Source organism: Pezoporus wallicus, unplaced genomic scaffold (genome assembly GCF_028554395.1).
Source record: "Pezoporus wallicus isolate ANWC-B61680 ecotype Strahan unplaced genomic scaffold, APGP_CSIRO_Pwel_v1 contig_3568, whole genome shotgun sequence".
Lineage (NCBI taxonomy): Eukaryota > Metazoa > Chordata > Aves > Psittaciformes > Psittacidae > Pezoporus > Pezoporus wallicus.
In genome coordinates, this window is record NW_026637826.1 from 161,924 (window position 1) to 184,599 (window position 22,676).

General features: G+C 59.9%; 4 protein-coding genes across 8 annotated transcripts in view; 1 reads left to right on the forward strand and 3 right to left on the reverse strand.

The window, feature by feature from the left end:
* Positions 1-8,021, reverse strand: part of DAG1 (dystroglycan 1) — a 52,585-nt gene extending 44,564 nt beyond the window's left edge. Inside the window, exon 1 of one of the 2 annotated variants that reach the window (XM_057407648.1) lies at positions 7,897-8,021. The gene's annotated coding sequence lies outside the window, so the exon portion shown is untranslated. Of the gene's footprint in view, positions 1-4,791; positions 4,936-7,896 lie in introns of those variants that run through there. The other variant, XM_057407647.1, reaches the window with a different exon arrangement.
* A 276-nt stretch (positions 8,022-8,297) lies between these two features.
* MST1 (macrophage stimulating 1) lies at positions 8,298-12,805 on the forward strand. 4 transcript variants are annotated; one of them, XM_057407656.1, is made up of 18 exons: positions 8,298-8,422; positions 8,788-8,929; positions 9,053-9,165; positions 9,250-9,364; positions 9,590-9,726; positions 9,798-9,918; positions 10,027-10,145; positions 10,236-10,401; positions 10,496-10,626; positions 10,697-10,799; positions 10,923-11,059; positions 11,182-11,217; positions 11,300-11,411; positions 11,479-11,556; positions 11,624-11,770; positions 11,847-11,953; positions 12,351-12,490; positions 12,570-12,805. In XM_057407656.1, exons 1-18 carry the CDS (start codon positions 8,374-8,376, stop codon positions 12,729-12,731), a joined length of 2,115 nt encoding a protein of 704 aa, XP_057263639.1. In that variant the 5' UTR covers positions 8,298-8,373; the 3' UTR covers positions 12,732-12,805. The 4 variants fall into 4 exon arrangements, with proteins under 4 accessions (XP_057263639.1, XP_057263640.1, XP_057263638.1 ...); XM_057407657.1 differs by having other exon boundaries at positions 10,239-10,401; XM_057407655.1 differs by having other exon boundaries at positions 10,027-10,401.
* A 61-nt stretch (positions 12,806-12,866) lies between these two features.
* Positions 12,867-18,469, reverse strand: APEH (acylaminoacyl-peptide hydrolase). Its single transcript, XM_057407836.1, is given in 22 exon segments — positions 12,867-12,943; positions 12,946-13,098; positions 13,189-13,295; positions 13,368-13,470; positions 13,549-13,752; positions 13,755-13,928; positions 14,006-14,086; positions 14,158-14,235; positions 14,356-14,497; positions 15,039-15,127; positions 15,198-15,249; positions 15,332-15,426; positions 15,529-15,589; positions 16,171-16,292; positions 16,358-16,398; positions 16,508-16,599; positions 16,673-16,813; positions 17,159-17,301; positions 17,429-17,504; positions 17,621-17,702; positions 18,003-18,111; positions 18,394-18,469. Coding segments are annotated over 22 exon segments (2,298 nt in total).
* Positions 18,470-18,483: 14 nt separating this feature from the next.
* On the reverse strand, positions 18,484-22,365 carry LOC130598342 (acylamino-acid-releasing enzyme-like). Its single transcript, XM_057407659.1, has 21 exons — positions 22,210-22,365; positions 22,001-22,127; positions 21,825-21,915; positions 21,656-21,731; positions 21,433-21,590; positions 21,224-21,361; positions 21,053-21,144; positions 20,938-20,978; positions 20,740-20,861; positions 20,553-20,613; positions 20,389-20,483; positions 20,247-20,298; positions 20,073-20,161; positions 19,861-19,999; positions 19,704-19,787; positions 19,542-19,622; positions 19,348-19,436; positions 19,054-19,244; positions 18,883-18,985; positions 18,709-18,815; positions 18,484-18,640 (listed from the first exon to the last, which is right to left on the reverse strand). Exons 1-21 carry the CDS (start codon positions 22,337-22,339, stop codon positions 18,535-18,537), a joined length of 2,172 nt encoding a protein of 723 aa, XP_057263642.1. The 5' UTR covers positions 22,340-22,365; the 3' UTR covers positions 18,484-18,534.
* Between the last annotated feature and the right edge of the window lie 311 nt (positions 22,366-22,676).

Below are 22,676 nucleotides of genomic sequence, written 5' to 3' on the forward strand. Positions count from 1 at the left end.
TCCAGGAAAACAGGGCGCGCAGTTTTGATCCCAGCACTATGGTACCAGTGCTGGGACACTGGTTTGAGGGAAGGGTGGTGGCTGGGCCACATCAGAGGTCTGGAGGACTGCTTCTAGACTCCAGGAGCTCATCCACTTCTGACTGAGGCTTCCAAGCAAACCTTCTCACACCTAAATTAGCCATGGTAATCACGGAATACTTCTCTCTCCCACACTCAGCAGGCAGAATCATACACAACTTTTATCCCGGCTTATCACCATTATGACACTGGGGAGCACCACTGCCTTTGCAAGGCTTTAAGTCCACAATATACAATGTCATTGTTCCCTGTAGCAAATGAAGCCCTTTTTTCTGTAAGCTTCAATCACAAAGTTTCCTAGAGGCTATAAAGCCCTACTGTTTTACTTCCCTTATAGCTTACTACCACAAGCTCATGGGGATTTGCCGTTACAACAGGTTGCTTTAGCTTCCTCTGCACTGAAGGAGATTTGTGTTTACTCTCCAAAGACCAAACTTTTCACCTCCCTTACCTGATACTCAAATAAAATCTTATTCTAAGATATGATCAAGTGTTTGCTGAAAGAGCCAGCAGCACAAGGCTGATGGCACATGGGTAAACATAAAGCACCAGCTTCACAAACACCAGTGGAGGCACAAAATTCTCCATGCAGAGGACACAAAGTTTCACATTTTGGCCAAATATCTCACTCTGGGGGACCCAAACCTATACCCTGTGAACATACACAGTGCCGTGGCACAGACCTTCATGCCAAGTTCCATGAGATCGTTAGTCCAAATCACTTCTGCATTACTGCCACCAACAAAATCATTAATGCCCAGCCTAAAAAACAGCTGATCTAACCTGGACACTAATTATATTAAGGTTTATTGCCTTATTCCTGATGCTTCATTCCACACAGGACAGACAGATCAGCGTTGTGACCACATTCCAACACCTGCAGGACCGCTTACAGACTCCATAAAACAGCTATTCCACTGCTGTATGTAAAGCATAAGCTTTCAATGAACTCAAAGCAAGAATTAATTATATCAATGATACAAGTTGTTTGTGCCTGTTGTTGCCACTACTACCAAAATCACACTTTCCAACATGTCTTAAAACATGTGCTACTGTACAGTGTGCAGGAAAAAGGAAAGATGCTGAGGAATGTTTGGAGCAGATAGGCAAAGGGGTTTTGAACTTTAGGCAAAATACTAGAGGAAGGTTCTCCCTTTGAACCAGTGCTGTCGCACCCCTGTCTCCAGCCAATCTTCACACTGCGTCTACAGAAGTCTAATTTTCAGAGCGGCAGAGCTACACTGATTCTGTGCATCTTCCTGATAGGATCATGCAAAGTTTAATTTGGAGAAGGCTTTAGAATAGCCACCTTTTATTCTCTAATGGAGGCCCCAGGCACCATCATAAAAATTCCACTAGAAATATTTCCTTTGGGGTGGGAACACACCATGCATGGCACGTCATGCAGGAATCGGCTCCTACAGCACACAGAGCTCACGCTCCACAGGTGTCAAGACCCAGCTAGAAAGTCTGAGGAACACCAAGAGGGAATCATCACAACCCGTGTCAAAATCATCATGGCAGATTTTCCACAACTCTGTTTGTAGATGACTGCAAGACCATTTCATTAGAAGAATTCCTTCCTTTGGGAAAAGAAAGTTCTCATCCTCAGAGAAAGCTGATCTAGAGAGAAGGTCTTTTCCTTAGAGGTAAAAGCAAGCCCCAAAGCATTCAATATCAGCATATACTCATCTTGTTTTGCCTCCTGGCTCTAAATGCCTTTTGTTACCCACCCAGAAGCCCACACCTGTGTAAGGTCTTCCCATAGGAATCCCAGGAGACACAAAGATAACAAAAGATCTCACCTTATACATTGCTTCAGCAGTAAGTAAAGAAGGCCAGATGAAAATTTCCTTGCTGCAGAAGACACTCTCAGCTACAAACCAGCACTGAAGGGCTGCAGATGAGTTTATAGGAGAGGCACTGAAGCCATACTGGAAAAACTCAGCAACTATTTCTGATTAAATATTAAATATTCTGATTAAAGTAGTATTTGAACAGCATCCTGGGCTGCTGACTAACTGAGCACTAGAGACAGGGATCATTTTTAATCGACCACTCCTGGTCCATTTGCCCTGTAATCAAAAAGTCCCAAAGAAGCCACACACATCTAAGGAAATCCTTTCGGGGCCTCATAGGAGCTCTGGGAAGAGATGCATTTCCCAAAGAGCTTGGAGGAAGGAGTCCACTTGGGCTCTGACCTAGCACATGAAAGAAAGCAGCCTATGTGACAAGCAACAAGCAGCGCTACCCGCAAGGGAGCAACAGCACAGACAGCCCCCACATTGCGATCTGAAGTTGTGACAGTGGCACGAGGCTTTCAGGTTACCTGTTGTAATTCAACAATCAAGTGAAAAAGCGCTGCTTCAAACCCTCTCCGGGCTTCTTCTTACTTGGGCTCATCCAAAAATCAATCAGCCTTTGGGACCGATATAAAAATGATTGGTATCTGCTACCGGAAACCCTTATCAAAATTACTGAATGCTAATCCCCACCCTTAAGGAACACACTTCACAGAAGACTAAGCTTTCTGAAGTCTAAATGTACAATCTAGATCAAAAAAAAGAAAAGACCCAGTGTGAATTCATGGCCTATATGCATTCAGCACTCTCGTGACCTGTAACCATGCTAGAGTAAACTGAAACCTCTCCGTAATCACTTTTTCACCCCCTAAGGAGGGAGAGGAGGAATGCCGCTCATCAGGTCCTTACCAAGGAGCATTTGCATTGCAGGAAGAGGCTTCTAAGCCAGTTTGTTAGAAAGCTCAGAGGAGCCAGAATCCAAAATATTTCTGAAGCTGCCCATGTAACCCTCTATGAATCGAGTCCTTCTCAGAAGTATAAAATACACACCGTACCCTTATTTAGGATTGCAGTAACAGCAAATGCCATAGCTGAGTACTGTGGTGAGACCAAACACAAGAAAAGGGGAAGAAAGCAGAACTCAACAGCAAAAATTTTCATTCAAATATATCTTACAGGCTAGGTGAGGCCAGGAGGCTGTTTTTCTAAAGAAAAACCCAAGCCAAAACTGAACACTGTCCACCTGCAGGGCTGGGATAAGTTCTACACTCTTTCCAAGCCCTATCAGCATGTGAAGGTTTGCCAGAGACAGTGTGCTTTGAATCCAACCAAGAATTACTCCACAGACCTAGAGGACACCCGCAGGACAGTGAAACCTGGGGGACAGCTCAACCCTGAAAAAGCAAATATCCATTACGGCTAGGAGCACCATCCCAAGAAAAGGCTTTGCCACTACAACGGTTCCTTACCTTCAACACCACTCCTGACCACTTTGCAAAGCCAGCGAAGAATGGGTCTAGCTGAAAAACCCCAGCTATGACAAGTTAGCAAAGCCAGTTGACCAATGCATCAGCCCAGCACCACGGCTGGTATGTGGGAGGAAGCACAGCTGAAAGCAGGCAAAAGGCCCTTTTAAAGAGCATCAAACCATGAGGCTGGCTGAGGCAACCACTTGTCCTGAGCTAACCCACTGCTTTCCAGCATGGGGACCATGCCCACTGCTTCCTCCTCTACCTCTTCTCCACGCTGGGCCTCGCTTCCTCTCCACCCACACTGCTGGAGCGCTGACAAGTTGCTTCTGGTTGGGGCTCCTACCATGGACAATCCAGGTTACTAAGCCACAGAAAGTTAACCCAGGAAAAAAGATCAGCTCAAATGCAACCACCACAACTGCATGTCTGGAGGTTGGACCTCTCCTCTCTGAAAGCAGCAAACCATACACCAGCTCAGCCATCCCACACAACTTAACCCTCTGTGGCTCACCCCAGGACTGCCATGGTGGCATCGGCATTGGGACTGACATGGCCTGGCAGTGACATAGCCCATGGGGCCACATGGCAGAAAACCATTTCTGTTAAGGTTTTGGGAGGCTGTCGTGAGCTCTCCACAGTTAGACATATCCAAGGCCCACCGTCAGGAGCTGTGGTAGCCCAGCAGCCCTCCCTGGCTCTCAGACCCCAGCACACTGCCCAGGGATGGGACCCTAGATGCGGAAGAGGAGAGGCTGCTATAAGCAGACACTCCAGGGAACTTCCTAGTGTACATCAAGCCTAGCTCCCAAAAACCAGCACTGCCAGTCTGAGGTGACCTTGAGCAGGACACGGCATCCAGGAAAACGGGGTGCATTCCTAGGGTGCCTTACATTGCTTTCACCCCAGCTAATCACTCGGGCAGAAGCTACCATCAGGCAAGAAGCTCCAGCTTTAATTCAGGCTGTGTTTCCAAGACACATTTGCTGACCCAAGCAGATCACTGCCAACAGAAGTGGGAGGCCCCCATTGCCTCCCCATACCCTGAACAAAGGCGTGCCACTCACCTCGTCCCCTCTCCTCCTCACCAGACACCCAGAACAGTTCACAACACACACAACAGCCAAGGAACTTTCTGCTGGTCCCTGGGACCATCAGCTGACAGGCCCAGCAGGCACCCACAAGAAGGGAACAGGCCTGCCTGGCCAGGGAACTTGGACCATCTCCTTTGGACAGTGCTGCACCAGCAGATCAGGTCATCCAAAATGCAATGACAAAGAAAGTGGTAACACCAAATACAGGCAACCATCTTCCCCACTGGCAAGCTAAAACTTTATCCCAGAAAAGCTGAACCAGAAACAGTTTAAGCCAATGAATAAGTGCAGGGATACACACACCCACACACAGAGAAAAAGACACTGGATTAGAAAGGGCACCTACCTAGTGTATTCACATAGGTTAATGTATTAACTTCCCATCCAGCAGCACCTTAGTAGTTTGCTCAAACTTAGTCTCGCAGAACGAGTCCTAAAAGCACAAGTTCTTCAGGCTGATCATTTATGTTTCACTGCTTAAGCATGGTCAGGGTCCTCTGCAAATCAGGTTTAAGGTACAGAGCTCTCCAGACTGCACAAACATCCCAAGAACAAACATTTTCAGCATACCAAGAGCTCAGATACACTAGGTCAGTCCAACTGCGTTTATTTGTATTTCGGCCAAATCACTGCTGAAGTACTCTGAGCTCAAGGAGTGACAGCCCCTCACTGATTCAGCAAGAGACCAGAAGTAATTGGTAGACAGTCCACAAGCACCACAAAGAATGTCAGAGGCATTTATTTACATGACCCCTGTTTGCCCACGGAGAATTCAGAGTCTGCATTTTCCCCTCACTCCAATTAATCATTACTAGAATAAATCCTCTTCAATATTCCTCAGCTAACAGGAGTAAAAGCACAAACCATCCAAAATCATCCCCACCACAAAACTTTCCAGATAGCTGGCACTGCCAAAACAAGACAGTTTTACTCCCATCAGTTGGGCTTCCTCCCCACACTGGCACAACTTCTCTCATTATCCCTTCCTCCAAGGGACATGGAAAAGACAAGGAGACACCATTCCTATTGTTGAAAAACAGCACTCCTGCCAGGGCAGAACCATCGCATCTTCTGTGCCAGGCTGACAACAGGCTGCATCTCACACCTCTGCTGTGGGCACTGAAGCTTTAAAACTCCCACAGGACCTAGCTTATGCAACCACACAGTCTTCTCCTCCATCAGGAGCTGAGGAGGACCGCTGCTCTTTAGTGCAAAGCACCTCTCAGGCTTGTCAGCCAGCGTGCTCGCACAGCCAGGACGCAGCAGCACTCCCTCAGACCTTACCCCTCACTGCCAGAGAGCAGCTCTACCGACAAGACACAATGTGGGAATTCCTCCAGACCAGCCGTCCGTGGAAGACAAGCTATGGTCACAACTTCGAGCCAATTCTACCCACGTGCTTTGCGGCTGAAGCTGGCAAAAGGTCTCGCTCTGTCACGCATCCTCCTTCACTTCTTGTAGCAGCGAGCCCAGCACACCAGGCAGTGGGAGATGAGAAAGAAGTGGGTAAGCAGTGCTGGAACTAGCAGTGAGCACCAGCCATTTCTAAAAGCAGAGAAGTGGTCAGGGTTAACAAATCTCATACAAAACCTACAGGTATACAGCAAGGTGCAGAACACCTCCATTGATATCACAGTATGCTAGAGATATCCACCTCTCCAGGCCCCAAATCAGTAATTAAGCAGAATTTACTACTCGGTTTACACAATTCTTTAAAGAAATGGGTATTTCTAAGCTAACATGTGCTGTCAACATTTTGTCATTATTCAACAATTTGTGCCAGCTCCCACAGAACTGAGAGCAAGCTCCTGCAGCAAGAAGACGGCGCAACCTGGAATCAGCCAGGCTTTGCTGATTACTCCTCTGAGTAAACAGTGGTGTTTCCAGCACTTCAGCTTGCTCTCGAGCTTCTCTCATTGGCATACTACCCTATATTTAGGATAGAAGAGTGCAATGACAAGCATTGTGAAGAATGAATAAGTGGTCTACGATGCTCACTATAGTGACAGAGACTCTGTGAAGAAATTTACAAGTTAGGAAGTCCTAAAGCGAGGAATGAAATCTATAAAGCTAAAGATGGGAGAAAAAGCATTTCACATAAACAGTTAAATAACAGATTTTGTGAAGAACAGTATTCCCAAAGCAAAATACAGTAGCAGTCCATCATGTCATGGCAGTGGAAAGAAGACCCTGCCTGGAGGGACTGAGAGAAGACAGGCAAATGTTTGGTCTTTTTATATAAAAATAGGATTTTAATCTCATTTTGGATACAGGTGAACAACATAAGTGCCATTTTCCCAAGCTGAAAAGCCAAAAGCTCCAGGATCTCAGGGAATAATTGCAAGCTCTGCTACCCTCTCATGTCCCCCTATCCTGGGCAGCAGAGACCCAGTGACACTCTAAAAACACACACGGGAGGTTTTCAAACTTCAAACCTGGGGCAAAAATTTGCTAAATTCACTGGAGACCCGTGCAAGCTGCTTCAGAGCCTGTTGCTTCTGAGGAGCCTGGGAGGCCACGGGGAGCATCCCACATTCACACCTCAGCAGAACTATTTACTCGCATGTACGCACCCTCACAAGTCTGACTGTAGGTCTGTCGTGCCTGGAGCAGCCTCCGCCGAGAGTCAGCCCTGGGAGCCGGAGGGACCCCGCAAAGCCCCCGGCAGGTCAGGCCGGTGCGGACGTGGAGCCGAGAGTCCCGGCACCACTGCATGGGGAGCGTGCTCAGAGACACAACGAGACCCACCGGTTCCTGGACACCCACCGGGGCCCGGCCGGTCCCGGTGAACACGAAGAGCCGCCGGGCGGGCTCCTGCAGACCCGCGGGGCAGAGCCCAGGAGCACACACAGGCTCCGGCACTACGGCGCGTCCAGGGACCGACCGACTACCGCCGCCCCCAGCACAGCCCAGCCGCTCCTACCGCCCTACCGGCGGCTGCAGCGGAGCCCCACGCCTCGCTCGGCACAGTCGTACCCGGCCCGGCCGTCCAGTACCCCGGCCCGGGCCCGCTCGGCCTCCCGCCCGCCGGCAGAGCCGGCCCCCCGGCGGGCACCCCCGGGCGCGGCGGCCACCCAGGCCCCGGGGGGTCCCGGACGGCGCCCGAACAGCGGCTCCGGTGCAGCTGGGAGGCGGGAAAGCAGCGAGGAGAAGGAGGGAAGAGCGGAACGACAGGGTAGCGGCGCCGGGACCGGACCCCGCACGGCGCCCGGGCCGCCGCCCGCACCGGGCCCCGACAGGCCGCGGAGGGCGCGCCGGGCCGCGCCGCGCCGAGCAGCTGCCCGCACACCGGGAGGCCCGGGCCCGCCGCGCCTCTGCCTCAGGCCGCGCCACTGCTCCCGGCCCCGCACCCAGCCAGCCCGGTAGGCCAAGGGCAGCGCGGCCCGGCAGGTGCCGCCACCGGGCGTAGGCCAGACCCGCGCCCCGACCCCAGTTCCCGCGGACCGCTCACCGTGCGTAGCCGGGCGCGGAAGCCGCTCCCCGGAGGCCGCTCCCCGCCGCCTCCCGCCGCCAGCGGCCCCGACGCACCGAGCGGGCGGCGCGGAGCGAGCGCGACCCCGCGCGGGCACGTACCTAGGGGAGGGGCGCGCGGCGCTTAGCAACCGGCGGCACGAGCGCGCCGCGGCCAATCGCGCGCCCTGCGGCCGTCCCTGGTGGAGCCCCGCCCACCGCAACACACGCCCCTTTTGGCGTCGCTCCAAGCCCCGCCCCAATATCGGTTCCAGTCCCTCTCCCGTGCCTTAGACCACGCCCCCACAGCAGACCCCCGCCTCCATACCGTGTGCCACGCCCCCCGTGTCTTAGGCCCCGCCCCGCGGCCCACGTGCGTTCCCGCCGAAGGCCGACCCCGGCGCCGCCTGGCCCCGGTCCCGCGGGCAAATATTTGCTCGGGGCCGCCCCGGCGCTGCCGCAGCGCGGGGACGCCGCCATGCAGCCCGTGCTGGGGGTCCTCGCCCTGGCCGCGGCCCTGGCCTCAGGTAGGGACCCGGGCCGGGCGCTGTGGGGCTCCCGTGGTGGCCGAGGGCGTGGGGCAGTGCGGGACCTAGGTAGGACGTGGGGTCGGGATAGGAGCCTTCAGGACACTGCCCGGGCCTGCGGCACAGGGGGACAGCAGGAGCTAGAGGCCTGCAGCAGGTGCTGTGCAGGGACCCTCCTGCTCCATGGGACATGGGTCCATGGTCCTGTGCCCTGCGGGGCAGGATCCCACGCTCCACAGGACAGAGTGGGTCTGGGATCCCACACTCCACAGGACAGAGATCTCCTGCTCTGTGGGGCTGGACCCCGCGCTCAGCAGGGCCTGTATGTCCATGCTGTCTCTCCAAGTTCTTGCCACCCTCTGCAGGCCACCGTTCCCCTCTCAATGACTTCCAGTGCCTGCGAGCCACCGAGCTGCTGGCAGTGCCTGCAGACCCACCGCTGCCGCCGCCAGAGCAGGGCTCTGAGGAGCAGTGTGCCTGGCTCTGTGCCACCAGCCTGGCCTGCCGGTGAGCGGGACTGGGAGGGTCATGACACAGGGCTCACTCCGTGCTCTTTGCTGGGTGCCCACATGTGTGCCCCTTGGTCCTGCCCCTTATGGGTCCACGCCAGGCTCCCCCTGTGCCTCCCAGGGCTTTCCACCACAACCGGCAGAGCCAGCTGTGCCAGCTGCTGCCCTGGACCCAGAACTCACCCCACATCCAGCTGCAGAAAAACATCCACTATGACCTGTACCAGAAGAAAGGTGGGCTGGTGCCATGGGTGAGCATGGGGACATCACAGACCAGGCACAGGGCTCCTCACTGCTCGTATGCTCTGCTTTCCCCAGTCTTCCTGCGGGACTGCATCGTGGCCAATGGCTCCAGTTACCGTGGCACACGGGCCGTGACGGAGAAGGGTCTGCGCTGCCAGCCCTGGCAAGCCACAACACCCCATGACCACAGGTGCCTCCATGTCCCCAGCTGCTCCACAGCACCCACCAGTGGCCCCAGGCAGCTTGGGGCAAGAGGGAGTAGGCTGGGGACAGCATGGTGGCAATAGGGACCGCATGGGGGCAATGGGGACCATGTAGGTGCAGTGGCACTGCCCAGGGTAGCATAGCACTGGGCTATGCCCACCCCAGGGCAAGGGTCTCCCCACAGCCCTCCTACCTCCTCTGCTGCCTGCAGGTTCCTACCGTCACCCCACAATGGTCTAGAGGAGAATTACTGCCGCAATCCAGACCGGGACAAGCGGGGCCCGTGGTGTTACACCGTTGACCCCAACATCCGACACCAGAGTTGCGGCATCAAGAAGTGTGAGGATGGTGAGTGCTGCATCACAGGGACTCCCTGTGGCCTGTGTCCCCCTCACTGAGTGCCCCCTGGCTGTTGGCAGCCGTCTGCATGACCTGCAATGGGGAGGACTACCGCGGCACTGTGGACCACACCGAGTCAGGGACAGAGTGCCAGCGCTGGGACATGCAGCACCCACACAAGCACCCCTACCATCCCCACAAGTACCAGCTCCGGGCAGTGCGCAGTGTTGGGCAGCATGCAGCCCCAGCTGTGCCATGTGCTGGGGCGCTGGGACCACCGTCAACCACTGCTCCCTGTCTCTGCACCAGGTACCCTGACAAGGGGCTGGACGACAACTACTGCCGCAACCCTGACAGCTCAGAACGGCCCTGGTGCTACACCATCGACCCCGGGCGGGAGCGCGAGTACTGCCGCATCCGCCTGTGCAGTACGTGCCTGCTGATGTCACCGTGCGGCTGGGGCCGGGTGTCCCGGTGCACCCTAACTGTGCCACTCTGCTCCTCTCCGGCCATGCAAGCAGAGAAACGCCCACGGCCCCTCAACGTCACCACCAGCTGCTTCAGGGGCAAAGGCGAAGGCTACCGGGGACGGGTGAACATCACCGTGTCAGGGATCCCCTGTCAGCGCTGGGACACCCAGGTGCCCCACCAGCACCACTTCACACCCAAGAAGTACCCCTGCAAGTAAGGGGGTTGGGGGGATGCACCTGGGGAGGGTGGCTGTGAGCAGCACACCCGGGTGTGCGGTTGGGGGGCACCCATGCAGCCCCTCCACCAGGGACCTGCAAGAGAACTACTGCCGCAACCCTGACGGCTCAGAGGCTCCATGGTGCTTCACTGCCCGCTCCACTGTCCGCATCGCCTTCTGCTTCCACATCCGCCGCTGCCCTGATGAGCTGGGCGCCCAAGGTGAGCCAACCCCAGGCACCCATTTGTGGGGTGCTTGCTGTGGGTGCCAGCCCTCCCTGCCTGTCTCCAGAGTGCTACCATGGCCATGGCGAGCACTACCGCGGTCATGTCAGCAAGACACGAAAAGGCATCACCTGCCAGCCGTGGGCTGCCCAGACACCCCACGTGCCCCAGTGAGTATGCGAGGGAGCACACTGGGGTCAGTGTGTGGGGACAGGGATGGACACAGGGTTGGGGATGGAGATGGGTATATGGGGAACAGAATGGTGATGGTGACAGTTACTTGTTCGTGGCAGGATCTCACCTCTCACCCACCCTGAAGCACACCTGGAGGAGAACTACTGCCGCAACCCCGATAATGACAGCCATGGCCCCTGGTGCTACACCATGGACCCCCACACCCCTTTTGACTATTGTGCCATCAAGCCCTGCTGTGAGCCCCTATCCGCACCCCTGCAGCGCTAAGGGTGTCCCTGGTCACCCCCTAGGGTGATTTTGGTCCCCCCAGGATGGCTGGACCCTGCTGTAGTGCCACCCTGTGCTTTCTCTCCACAGCTGGCAGCACAGTGCCCTCTGTCCTGGAGAATGCAGGTTGGGGCCCACAGGTGCCGGGTGACTGCCGTGGGGCAAGTGCTGGTGGCATGGCCCCATCTGACACCCACCGTGCCCGCAGACATAGTGGCTTTCAAGGAGTGTGGCCAGCGGGATGAGAGGTTGCAGCTGAAAGGGCGCATTGTTGGTGGCCAGCCCGGCAACTCGCCCTGGACTGTCAGCATCCGCAACCGGTGAGTGGCTCCCCAGCTCCCTGCCACGCAGCCAGTGTCCTCCTGGAGCTGACCCCCATCCCCACAGCGCCGGTGTGCACTTCTGTGGGGGAACCCTGGTGAAGGAACAGTGGGTGATCAGCACAAGACAGTGCTTCTCCTCCTGGTAAGGCTGGGGCTGGGGTGTGGGGTGATGGGACCCCCCCCCATGTCCTCACATCCCCATCCTGCAGTGATGCTGACCTCACGGGCTATGAGGTGCACCTGGGGACTCTCTTCAAGGACCCCGGCCCTGGAGACCCAGACCTGCAGACAATCCCCATCACACGGATCGTCTGCGGCCCCTCTGAATCCCAGCTGGTGATGCTGAAGCTGGCGAGGTGAGCTGCCCCAGTCCCTCTGGTACCCCATGGCTGGCCAGGCTGCCACTACGTCCCACTGTTCCTCTCGCTGCAGTCCAGCAACTCTGAACAGGCGCGTGGCCCTGATCTGCCTCCCACCTGAGCGCTATATTGTGCCCGCGGGCACCATCTGCGAGATCGCCGGCTGGGGGGAGACCAGAGGTACCTGCCATGGGCAGCCCCTGAAACCCCGGCATCCCCTGCCCGGCATCCCCTGCCCGACATCCCCTGCCTATGCTATTCCCCTGCAATGGCATCCCCTGCCGACAGCATCCCAAAGTTGATGACATCCCCTTCCTTACAGCATCTCCCTTCTGTGGCATTTTCCTGCCTGTGCCAGCCCCCTGCCCACCACATCATCCCTGTCCACAGTACCCTCCAGCTCACTCCCTGCCCACAGTACTCCCTGTGAGGGCACTCCTGCAAACATTACCTTCTATGTTGTGTGCCCCCTGCCATGGTACCTGCCTGCCAGTGCCACCCCTGTGCCATGGCACCCCCCTGCCTGTGCCGTCCCCACTGCCGTGGCATCCCCCACTGGTGCCTCCCCTGCCCACAGGCACGGCGGATGGTGGTGTGCTGAACGTGGCGTGGCTGCCGGTGTTGGCCCATGGTGAGTGCAATGCAGCGCTGCGCGGACGCGTGAAGGACAGCGAGCTCTGCACAGCCCCGCTGCGCGCCGGTGTGGGGGCCTGTGAGGTGAGCTGGGCCCGGAGTGCTGCCTTGGGGGAGTCCAGGGTGCTGGCACCGGGGTGACGCTGCTGCCTGGGTGCCACAGGGGGATTACGGGGGGCCACTGGCTTGCCTCACTGCCGACTGCTGGGTGCTGGAGGGGGTGATCACCCCATCCCGTGTCTGCGCCCGCACTGACCAGCCTGCCCTCTTCATCCGTGTGTCGCTCTACGTTGACTGGATCTACAAGGTGATGAAGATGGGCTGAGCCGGCTCGGCCCAGCCTGGCACAGCCACCACCATGCAATAAAGGCACAGCCTTGGCCACGGCCATTAGCACTGCATAGGGTCTCTCATGTTTATTTAAGACCAAACCCCAGCTTGCATCCTATCCTGCCTCCAGCTACACTTGCTTCATCCTTCTTTGGTCCTGGCATGGTCCCCAGGGCCAGTGGTCATCCTTGGGGCTGGCACAGAGGCAGGGTCACCGTAGGTGCTGGGGGCTGTGCTCTCCTGTCCTGTCCCATCAGGGCATCCCCACGTGCTGAAGGAGCCACTGGGCGCAGTTCTTGAAGACATCGGCCTCCATCTCCACGCCGGCTAGTGCATGGCCACCCTGCGGGTACCACAACAGCCTGCAGGGTGGGATGGGATGGAATAGAGGGGGATGATCAGCCGGCACACCAGGGCTCCCTCCCTGCTCTACCCCCCTATTCCCCACTCACCGCACGGGCACCCCCCTGGCCCGCAGCACCCGGTAGAGCTCCAGCGCCTGCGTGGGGCTGACACGTCGGTCCCGCGCACCCACACACAGCAGCACTGGTGTCTGCACCTGCAGCACATGCAGCGGTGAGTGCCTGGCACCCTGCACCCTGCCCTCCACACCCATCCTGCCCTGCCTTACCTGTGCCGCCTGGGCAATGGGGGAACGCAGCAGCATGGTGGCCACCTCCTCGGCACGTGGTACCCGCTCGAAGGAGTAGGGCAGCCCCAGGGAGGTGTAGCGCCTGTGGCACAGTGTGCTGGTGAGGTGGGTGCTGTGGGGACCAGGGGGAGCACGGCATGGCACAGGGAGTGACACTCACCAGTCGGGGATGTCGGAGGTCCCAAGCAGTGCAGGCAGGTTGGAAACGGGGCTGCGCAGGGCGCAGGCTCGGTAGCGCTTGGGCTCACGGGTGAGGAGGTGGAGGGCGATGAAGGCTCCATGGGAACCAGCCAGCAGGGCCAGGCGGTTTGGGTCCAGGGGCTCACTGTGCAGCGCCTGCTCCACTGCCAGCTGCATCCATGGGCACCCACCATTAGCATCCTCCCAGCAGACCCCACCAGCAGCACACCTCCATCAGCACCCTCCACCCCTCCATCCCAGTGCCCCTCACCTGGGTGTCCGCCACATCCTGTTCACCCACTCGGGACAGCAGGGAGCTGATGCTGGCCTGGCCAAAGCCCAGAGAGCCACGGTAGTTCACTGGGGAGATGGGGACCATGGGTGTGGTGTCTCCAGTGAAGTGCAGTGGCCACATCCCCAGGCTCCCCAGCACTCACCCAGGAGCACGGCAAAGCCCAGCCAGCACAGCGCGGCCATGCCTGGGCGCCAGCGGGCATCGAAGACAGCATGGGGGCCACCTGGGGCCAGTGGGGATGTCACCCAGGTGCCACCAACACTGCCAGGGTGTCCCCACTGTCCCCTCACTCACCATGGGGACACACAACGAGGGGGTGCGGTGCCATGCTGTCTGGTGGGCTCAGCAGCAGGGCCTCGAAAGCCTGGGTGCCTGGGAAGGGGTGCCGCTCAGAACCCCCCACCCCAGGACCCCTACCCTGGTACCTCCCATCCCGGGTATCCCTGGCACCCAGGCAGCACCCAGGCACATCAGGGACCCCCGGGCCCTCACTGTGCACAGCTGGGGTCTGCCCACTGCAGGGGGACCGGACCATCAGGGTCTTCCAGGTGACACCGGGCACTATTGGGGTGTCCTCCACCGGCACCCAGCGAAGGGGCAGCTCCTGGCCCGCCGGTGGCAGCGCCGTCACTACCTGGGAACCACAGTTGGTGGCATCGGCACGGGGGCAGCTGTAACAGCCCCCACTGCAGGCCCAGTGCTCTGGTGCTGCCCTGTTCCATGCACAGATGTGCTATGTCATGCCTAGTTATACAGCTCTGTGCCACGCCGTGCTGCCCTTGGCTGTGCCATGCTGTACCTGGCCCTGGCATGCAATGTCAAGCTTTGCTGTTCCTCGCCACACCATGCTCTGCAATGCCATGCTGTAGCTGGCTGTGCTTCACCACACTGTGTTTGACTATGCCATGCAAAGCTGGGCCATGTCATGCCAAGGCTTTGCATAGCTATGCTAGACTGGATCTGGCTATGCCATGCCATGCCATGCTGCATCATGCAATGCCATTCAGGATCTGCCTGTGATGTGCCATGCCATGCAATGCTGTGCTGTGTAATTCTATGCCTTGCTGTGCTATGCCTGGCCGTGCTTGGCTGTGTCATGCCATGCTATGCCACACCATACGGAGCCCCACCGCACTTTGCCATGCCACATCATGTGGTGCCAGGGCTCTGCTCACCAGGCTAGGGGGGTGGTGTGGTGCTGAGCATGTGGCTACCAGCAGGTCCCACTGGAGGGTGAGCAGCTCCCAGCACCCTTCGGGTGACCCTAGGGACAGAGATCACATTAGTGCTTGCAGACACTCACCTGGGCACTGTGGGCAACCAATGCCACGTACCTGCCGTCAGGTTGGTGACGGTGGCTGCCTCCGTGTCCACCAGGAGCAGGTCCTATGAGGGGCAGAGCACAGGCAGCTGCATCACTGCAGGGCGCAGGGACCACATCCCCATCCCTGCAGTCCCTGGGGCTCACAGTGCGGCTGCGCTGCGGGGTGCCCAGCACGGCTCGCCGGCTGTCGGCTGCCCAGCACCGCAGTGGCAGCACCTCTGTGAACAGCCCGGCGAAGGCTGCAAGCAGGGCAGAGTGTTAGTGAGCAGAGCCATGGCCACCCAGTGTGGGGGGTCCAAGCCCCCAGCAGCACTCAGCCCTGCCCACCGTGTAACACTCACCCTCTGTGGGCTCCTGCACTACATCGAGCACCATCAGTGTCTGCCTCGTCTGCCAGGTGAGCTGCAGGGAGCCAGCAGTCAGGGATAGAATCACAGAATAGTTAGGGTTGGAAAGGACCTTAAGATCATCCAGTTCCACCCCCCCCCCGCCATGGGCAGGGACACCTCACACTATAAACCATGTCACCCAAGACTCCGTCCAACCTGGCCTTGAACACTGCCAGGGATGGAGCATTTACCACTTCCTTGGGCAACCTGTTCAGTGCCTCACCATCCTAACAGTAAAGAACTTCTTCCTTATATCTAACGTGGACTTCCCCTACTTAAGGTTAAACCCATCACCCCTTGTCCTGTCACTACAGTCCCTAATGAAGAGTCCCTCCCCAGCATCCCTATAGGCCCCCTTCAGATACTGGAAGGCTGCTATGAGGTCTCCACGCAGCCTTCTCTTCTCCAGGCTGAACAGCCCCAACTTTCTCAGCCTATCTTCATACGGGAGGTGCTCCAGTCCCCTGATCATCCCTCGTGGCTTCAACAGCCCCACGTCCTTCTTATGGACAGTCCCCCACCAGCGAAACCAAGGCATGGGGGCACCGTGAGGGGCTGTGATGCCCAGGCTCGGTACTGCGCCGCCATGCTCACCATGCGCAGGCACAGGCACTGCCGATGCGGTCCCCCCACACCACCCTCCAGGTAGAGCAGGCGCCGGCCGTCGGGGCTCAGCCGTGGGGAGAAGGCAGCTCTGTGCTCGGCTGACAGCAGTTCTGTGCGAGGCAGGAGGTCAGCACCTCAGGGACACAGGGACCCCCTCTGCGGCCCCGGTGCTCACCGCAGCTCCTGCTGCTCAGGTCCAAGTAGAAAATCCCTGACCTGAAGAGGAGGCGTGTGTCAGGATGGAGCCCCATGACCATGCTGAGCCCCACTGTGCCAGCACAGCGTGGGCATCCCAGCCTGGCGCGGGGAGCATGGGGGGACCCACCTCCTGTTAGAGCAGGCGTTCAGCCCCAGGCGGAAGGGCTCGTGCCACCAGCCCACGAACACCACACCACGGTCACCCGGGGACCACAGGGCCTGTGTGACAGCCAGGCTTGTCCCACAGCCCCAGGATGCTTCCCCCAGGGCTCTCCCTGCACCCTGTCCTGACCTGGCCAGGGGAGAGGTGCTCTGGGACGCCCTCCAGCACCGAGAGGCTGCTACTCTCCAGGTCCAGGGCGCAGAGGACAGGCATGCTGCGGGTGCTCAGTGCCTCCCCCCAGTCCTCGTGGTACACAAACTGCTCCTTGTCCTGTGGCAAAGACCCCCCAGTCCCATGGTTGGCAGCCCCAGACATGGAGCTCAGCATGGCATGCTTGTGGGGTGCATAGCATGCTCATAGGGTATGTGTGATGCTGACGAGGCATGGGGATGCTCACAGCATGCATGGCACACTCACAGGGTGCATACCATGGTCATGGGGTGCACACCACTCTTACGAGGTGCATGGCACGTTCGTGGGGTTCACAGAGTGCTAGTGAGGCATGTGCCATGCTCACAGCATGCACGGCACGCTCACAAGGTGCACGGCATTCTCATCGGGTACACGGCATGCCTATGGCATACACAGTGTACTCATGGGGTACACAGCACCCACCTCCTCATCCTCGACCTCCTCCGCCGGCCTGGCTGCTCCTGGCACATCCCAGGCGCAGGGTGCCCATCGCTTGGGTCGGCTTTTCTCGGCCACATAGAGCAGCCGTGTCTCCGAGTGGGACCAGGCCAGGCAGGCAAAGGGCCCTGGCACAGTAAGAGGGTGCCAAAGACCAGCCTGGCACAGGCACAGATGGGTACCAGGCAGGCAGAGGCCACTGGCCATGCCACCCTCGCCTGTGTTGTGGGCAGGGTTGTGGGGAAGGGGCCCTACCCTCTGTGTAGACCTCCCCATGCTTCCCCAGCACTGTGAGGTCCACGCTATGGCTGCGCCCACTGCTGCCCCACACCTGAGGGGATGGGGGTCAGCACCAGCACACCAGAACCGTAGCACCCACTGCCCCCCGCTGACACTGTAGCCACCCCGTTGAGCCTGAAGCTGCTGTGACTGGGGCAACCCTGTTACCTCTAGCAGCTCATGGCCCTGCCGTGGGCAGCAGCTGAGCACGGCGCGGTGCTGCCCGGTGGGTGAGTCCCGGCTCAGGAGCCTGAGGGTGGGAGGGAAGGAGGCTGCAGTGGCCATGCCACAGCACCAGCCTCACTGCCCCATCCAGCAGCCTGCGTGTGCCGTACTGGTTGTTGATCTCGGCGCTGAGCGCTGCCCGGCTGACAGTGAGGCCACCATTGCCGGTGCGGTGCAGGCTGTAATGGCGGCTGAACCGCAGAAGCCGTCGGCGGGGCAGGTCGGGGCGACTGCACTCTGCGGGGCGGTACCGTCAGCACCCACCGCACCGCACCGTGCCAGGCCCACCGGCCCACAGCACCAGGGCACCGAGCCCATGACTCACCGGTGTAGAGCTGGAAGCTCTGTGCCCCTGTGGCGGCCCCGAGCGCGGCGCCCGTGACAGCTGGGAACTGGCTCAGCTCCCGGTAGCAGGCGGTGGGGCTGCGGGCAGCCTGGCCGGGGAAGGGGCAGAGCTCACCCCTCTGCCCATGACCACCCTCCCGAATCAGGGCTGTGCCCTCTCATGCAGCCCCTCCTGAGCTCCCTTTGCCCACCTCTGTGCCCTGCTGGGTCCTGGAGGCCATGGGACTGTGCTGTGCCGTGCCGTGCTGCTGGTGCCGGCCGCTCGGCCGGGGCAGGCTGCCAGGGTGTGTGCAACAGCCTGGAGCGAGGGGCACGGCAGGTGGCAGCCGTGCCCAGGCAGGGTTCACCCTGTGCTGTGTCACACCACTGACCTGCCCTGGACAAAGGCCCAGTGGCTCTGAGCTCCCAGGGCACTGGAAGCAGAGGTAACACCAACACCACCACCATCACAGACACCGGGCTGCTGAGCTACACCGTTTATTGGGGTGAGGGGGGCAACGTGGTGGTGGCTGTTAGCACCGAAGGTGCTTGGACAGCCACAGCGCTATGTTCATGAAGCCGTCAGCTTCGGCCTCAACGCCCGCCAATGCGTGGCTGTTCCCTGGGTACCAGAGCAGCCTGCAGGGGAGAGGGGGGTTAGTGCTGTGCCTACACCCCACTGCCCAGGCACCCTGCACCCCACTCACCGTGTGGGGACACCCCGGGCCTTGAGGGCACGGTAATACTCCAGCCCCTGCCTGGGGGGCACACGCCGGTCGTCCTCTCCAAGCAGCAGCAGCACGGGGGCACGGACCTGTGGGATCGGCACAGCCTCAGCACCGGCTCTGCTGCCGGGGATGGGGAGAGGGATGGTGATGTACCTGGTTCACGTAGCGCACGGGGGACTTGTGCAGCATCTCCGTCCACTGGGCTGGGTCTGGGAGTGCATCGGGTGCATAGGGCAGCCCCGTCTCCGTCAGGCACCTGTGGGTGAGAGGGACGGGGATGCACGCAGGGCTGGGGTGCAGGCAGGTGAGGGCGTTGGTACTCACCAGTCAGGGATGTCGGTGGTGCCCACCATGGAGGCAATGTTCACCACGGGGTTGCGGACCACGCAGGCGTGGTACGTGTCGGGGAACTGGCCCAGGAGGTGGCACGCCAGGAAGCCTCCATGTGAGCCACCCACTAGTGCCACCCGGCTGGCATCCAGCGCCTCCTCCTGCAGCACCCGCTCCACACAGAGCTGCCATCGCGGGGGATACCCGTGAGGCAGGAAGATCTGCTTCCCCTCCTCGGGGCACCCTGGGAGCTCAGGGGGCTGCAGGACTCTATTGTCAGGGCCATACCTGCACATCACGTACATCCTGCGTGCCCACGTTGCCTGGCAGCGAGGCCACACTGTCCTGGCCAAAGCCCAGTGAGCCACGGTAATTCACTGGGGTGGGAACGGGGCAGCATCAGAGCCTTTCCTCCCCCTGTCCTGGGCACACCGTGGGCGCTGTGACACCCAGCAGTGCCCCAGAGCCCTTGTGTCACTCACCCAGTAGCACAGCAAAGCCCATGCGGCACAGTGCCGCCGGGTACAGCATCCACCCAGCTGTGAAGACAGAGTGGGGACCCCCTGCAAAAGGCAAAGGTAAAGGTGGGGGTGACACTGTGTGGCCAGGGCAGGGGCCAGAGCCGGGCAGGGGCAAGCTCTTACCATGGGGCATCACAACCAGGGGCGGTTTCTGAGCAGCAGGGCCCTCGCTTGGGCGCAGGAAGATGGCATCGAAGTCCAGGCCCGCTGTGGAGGCAGGGTGAGGGGCGGCAGGGTTCGGGGTGGGTGGTGAAGCCCAGCCTGGCCCCACAGCACTCACCATACTGGGGGTTCTCCTGCTCTGGCGGGGGCTGCAAGGTGCGGATGTCCCAGCTGATACTGGGCACAGAGGGTGCATCCTGCAGGCAGACCCACCGTACCTGCGCCTCCTGGCCAGCCTCGGGCAGCATGGCCACTTTCTGCATGGGAGAAGGTGAGCGTCAGCACTGAGGGGCTGGTGGGCACTGAGGAGGGAGGGGGACATCACCTTACCAGTGCTGGGGGGCAGCTAGGGGTGGAGAAGCTGGCCACCAAGATGTTCCGGTCAATGGTGAGGACAGACCAGCATCCCTGGGGGGCATCTGGGGAGGAGAGGGGATCGGACCTGCAGACGTGACCACCTACCCTGCCCCAGCACTGGGATGGTGCTGCTGGCCCCCCACTCACCAGCAGTCAGTGAGGTTGTGGCACCCGTCACCGTGTCCACCACAAACACGTCCTAGGGGCACGAGGGCAGAGTCCAACAGAGCCCTGACGTGTCTCAGCTGCCCTGTGCCCCGCAGTGCCGTCCCAGCATGGCAGCCCTCACCTGCTGACTGCGCTGGACCGTATCCAGCACGATCCTGCGGCTGTCGGCTGCCCAGCACAGCCCTGGCAGCACATTGTAGATACCCGGGAAAGCACCTGCAATGAGAGCGGTGGTGCTCAGCACCGTTCTGTGACCCCCCTAAACACCCTCAGGGCTGCACTCACCCCACACTTGCCGCGGCACCACCTCCAGCACTGTGCTGGTCTCTTCGGTGTACCAGTCGTACTGCAGGAGGCACAGCACAGGGCGGGTGTTGTCCCCACTAGAGCTTTAGGAGGGGGTCACACTGCCCTGCTGCCAGCCCCCCCTGCAGCACGGGCACCATACCAGTGTCCCACTGGTGCTGCTCACCATGCGGAGCCGGCTGCACTGCTGGTGGGGGCCCATGGCATCGTTTTCCAGGTAGACGATGCGGCAGTGATCCGGGCTGAGCCGCGGGGACCACACAGCCTTGGTGTCCTCGGAGAGCAGCTCTGCATGGGCATGAAGACACAGTGAGGCACTGCTCGGAGCCGGGGCACCTGCGGAACTGGGGTACGCGCTGCTCACCGCAACTCCCGCCCGTCAGGTCCACGTAGAATAGCGCTGACCTGCCGGCAGAGATGGGTGTCACCATGGGGCTGGGGGGCCTGGCTGTGGGGCAGGGTGCCCTGTAGGGACTCACCGGCGGTTGGTGCAGTGTCGCAGCCCCAGGCGGAAGGGCTCGTGCCACCAGCCCACGAACACCACACCGGTATCACCTGGACACCAGAAAGCCTGTGGGGAGAGGAGAATAAGCAGCTTGCACTGCCAATGGCCCCCAAAACCTCCCTTTCTGTGCGTTCCCCATCCTGACCTGGCCAGGGGAGAGGTGATCCGGGATGCCCTCCAGCACTGAGATGCTGCTGCCCTCAATGTCCAGGACGCAGAGGACGGGCACGCTGCGGGTGCTCAGTGTTTCCCCCCAGTCCTCGTGGTACACGAACTGCTCACCCTGCGCACAGCCCCGTCAGCCCCATCGTCATCCCACTCGTCACAGTCTGCATCAGAGTGGGGGGACCCCACCTTGAGAGGTTCATCCTCCTTCTTTGGCTGCTCCATGTCCTCATCTGAGACATGCAGCTCTTTTCTCTGGAAGAAGGACTCAGCCTTGGGACGCTTCTTCTCCGCCACGTAGAGCAGGTGGGTCTCCGAGTGTGACCAGGCCAGGCAGCCAAACTCATCTGCAGAGGTGGGTCAGGCACCAGTCACCCCGTCCCCCCATACTCCACATCCCCCAGACCCTCACCATCATCATAGACGCTGCCGTGCTTGTCCAGCGTCGTCAGGTCAATGCTCTTCACCTTGCGGTTCTGATCCCAGACCTGGGGGCAGAGATACGCAACAGCCCCAGGGTTCAATGTGGATCCATCCCCAAGCCCACAGAGTACCCAGGCCGGCCCCGATCCCCCTCTCACCTCCAGGAACTGCTTCTCCTTCTTCTCCTTGTTGGAGACCTTGCGCAGAACAGCCTTCAGGGCCCCGCTGGGGGACACCTGGCTCAGCAGCCTGTGGGTGTATGGGTGCCCATCAGCCCCCCGCCATCAGCACCCCGAGGGGATGCCAGCAAAGGGCAGGATAGGACGAGACTCACTCGCCCTTGATCTCAGAGCAGGTGCCGGTGGGTCCCGAGTAGACGATGGAGGCCCCGTCGTGGAAGATGAGGTACTGGCGGCAGAACCTGATGTTCTCAGCCCGCTCCAGGTCCCGCTGCAACCACTCTACGAGAAGTGGGGTGAGCTCACCGGCCGCAGCCCCGCCAGGCAGGCAGGGACCCCCCGGACCCCCACCTCACCCCCGTACCGGTGCTGAGGCTGCAGTGCTTGCCCCCGTACTGGGTGGTGACATCAGGGCCGAGGCTGGCGGTGCTGAGCCCCGGGTGCCCGCTCAGCTCCCGGTACAGCTCCACCATCTCCTCCGGGATCAGGGGCATCTGTGGGACAGCCACAGGGTGGCTGGGGGACACGGTGCAGGGCGGCGAGGACCAGGGCATGGTGGGGTGCAGGAGGGTGCACGGGGGATTAGGAAGGTCCTGGGGTACACGGGGGGATGAGGACGGCACTGGGGGCACTCACTAGGGCACGGAGGGTGTACGAGGGTGGAGGGGCGGTGACTGCGGTGCTGGGCAGCCCCGGCGAGCAGAGCCAGGCTGGACCCGGGGCACCGCGGGCAGGTACCGGGGTGCAGCCCTGGCGGGAGCTGGGCCGGCGGGGTCCCGCGCAGTGACGTCACGCGCCCCCCGTCCCGTCCCCCCCCCCCCGCAGCCCCTC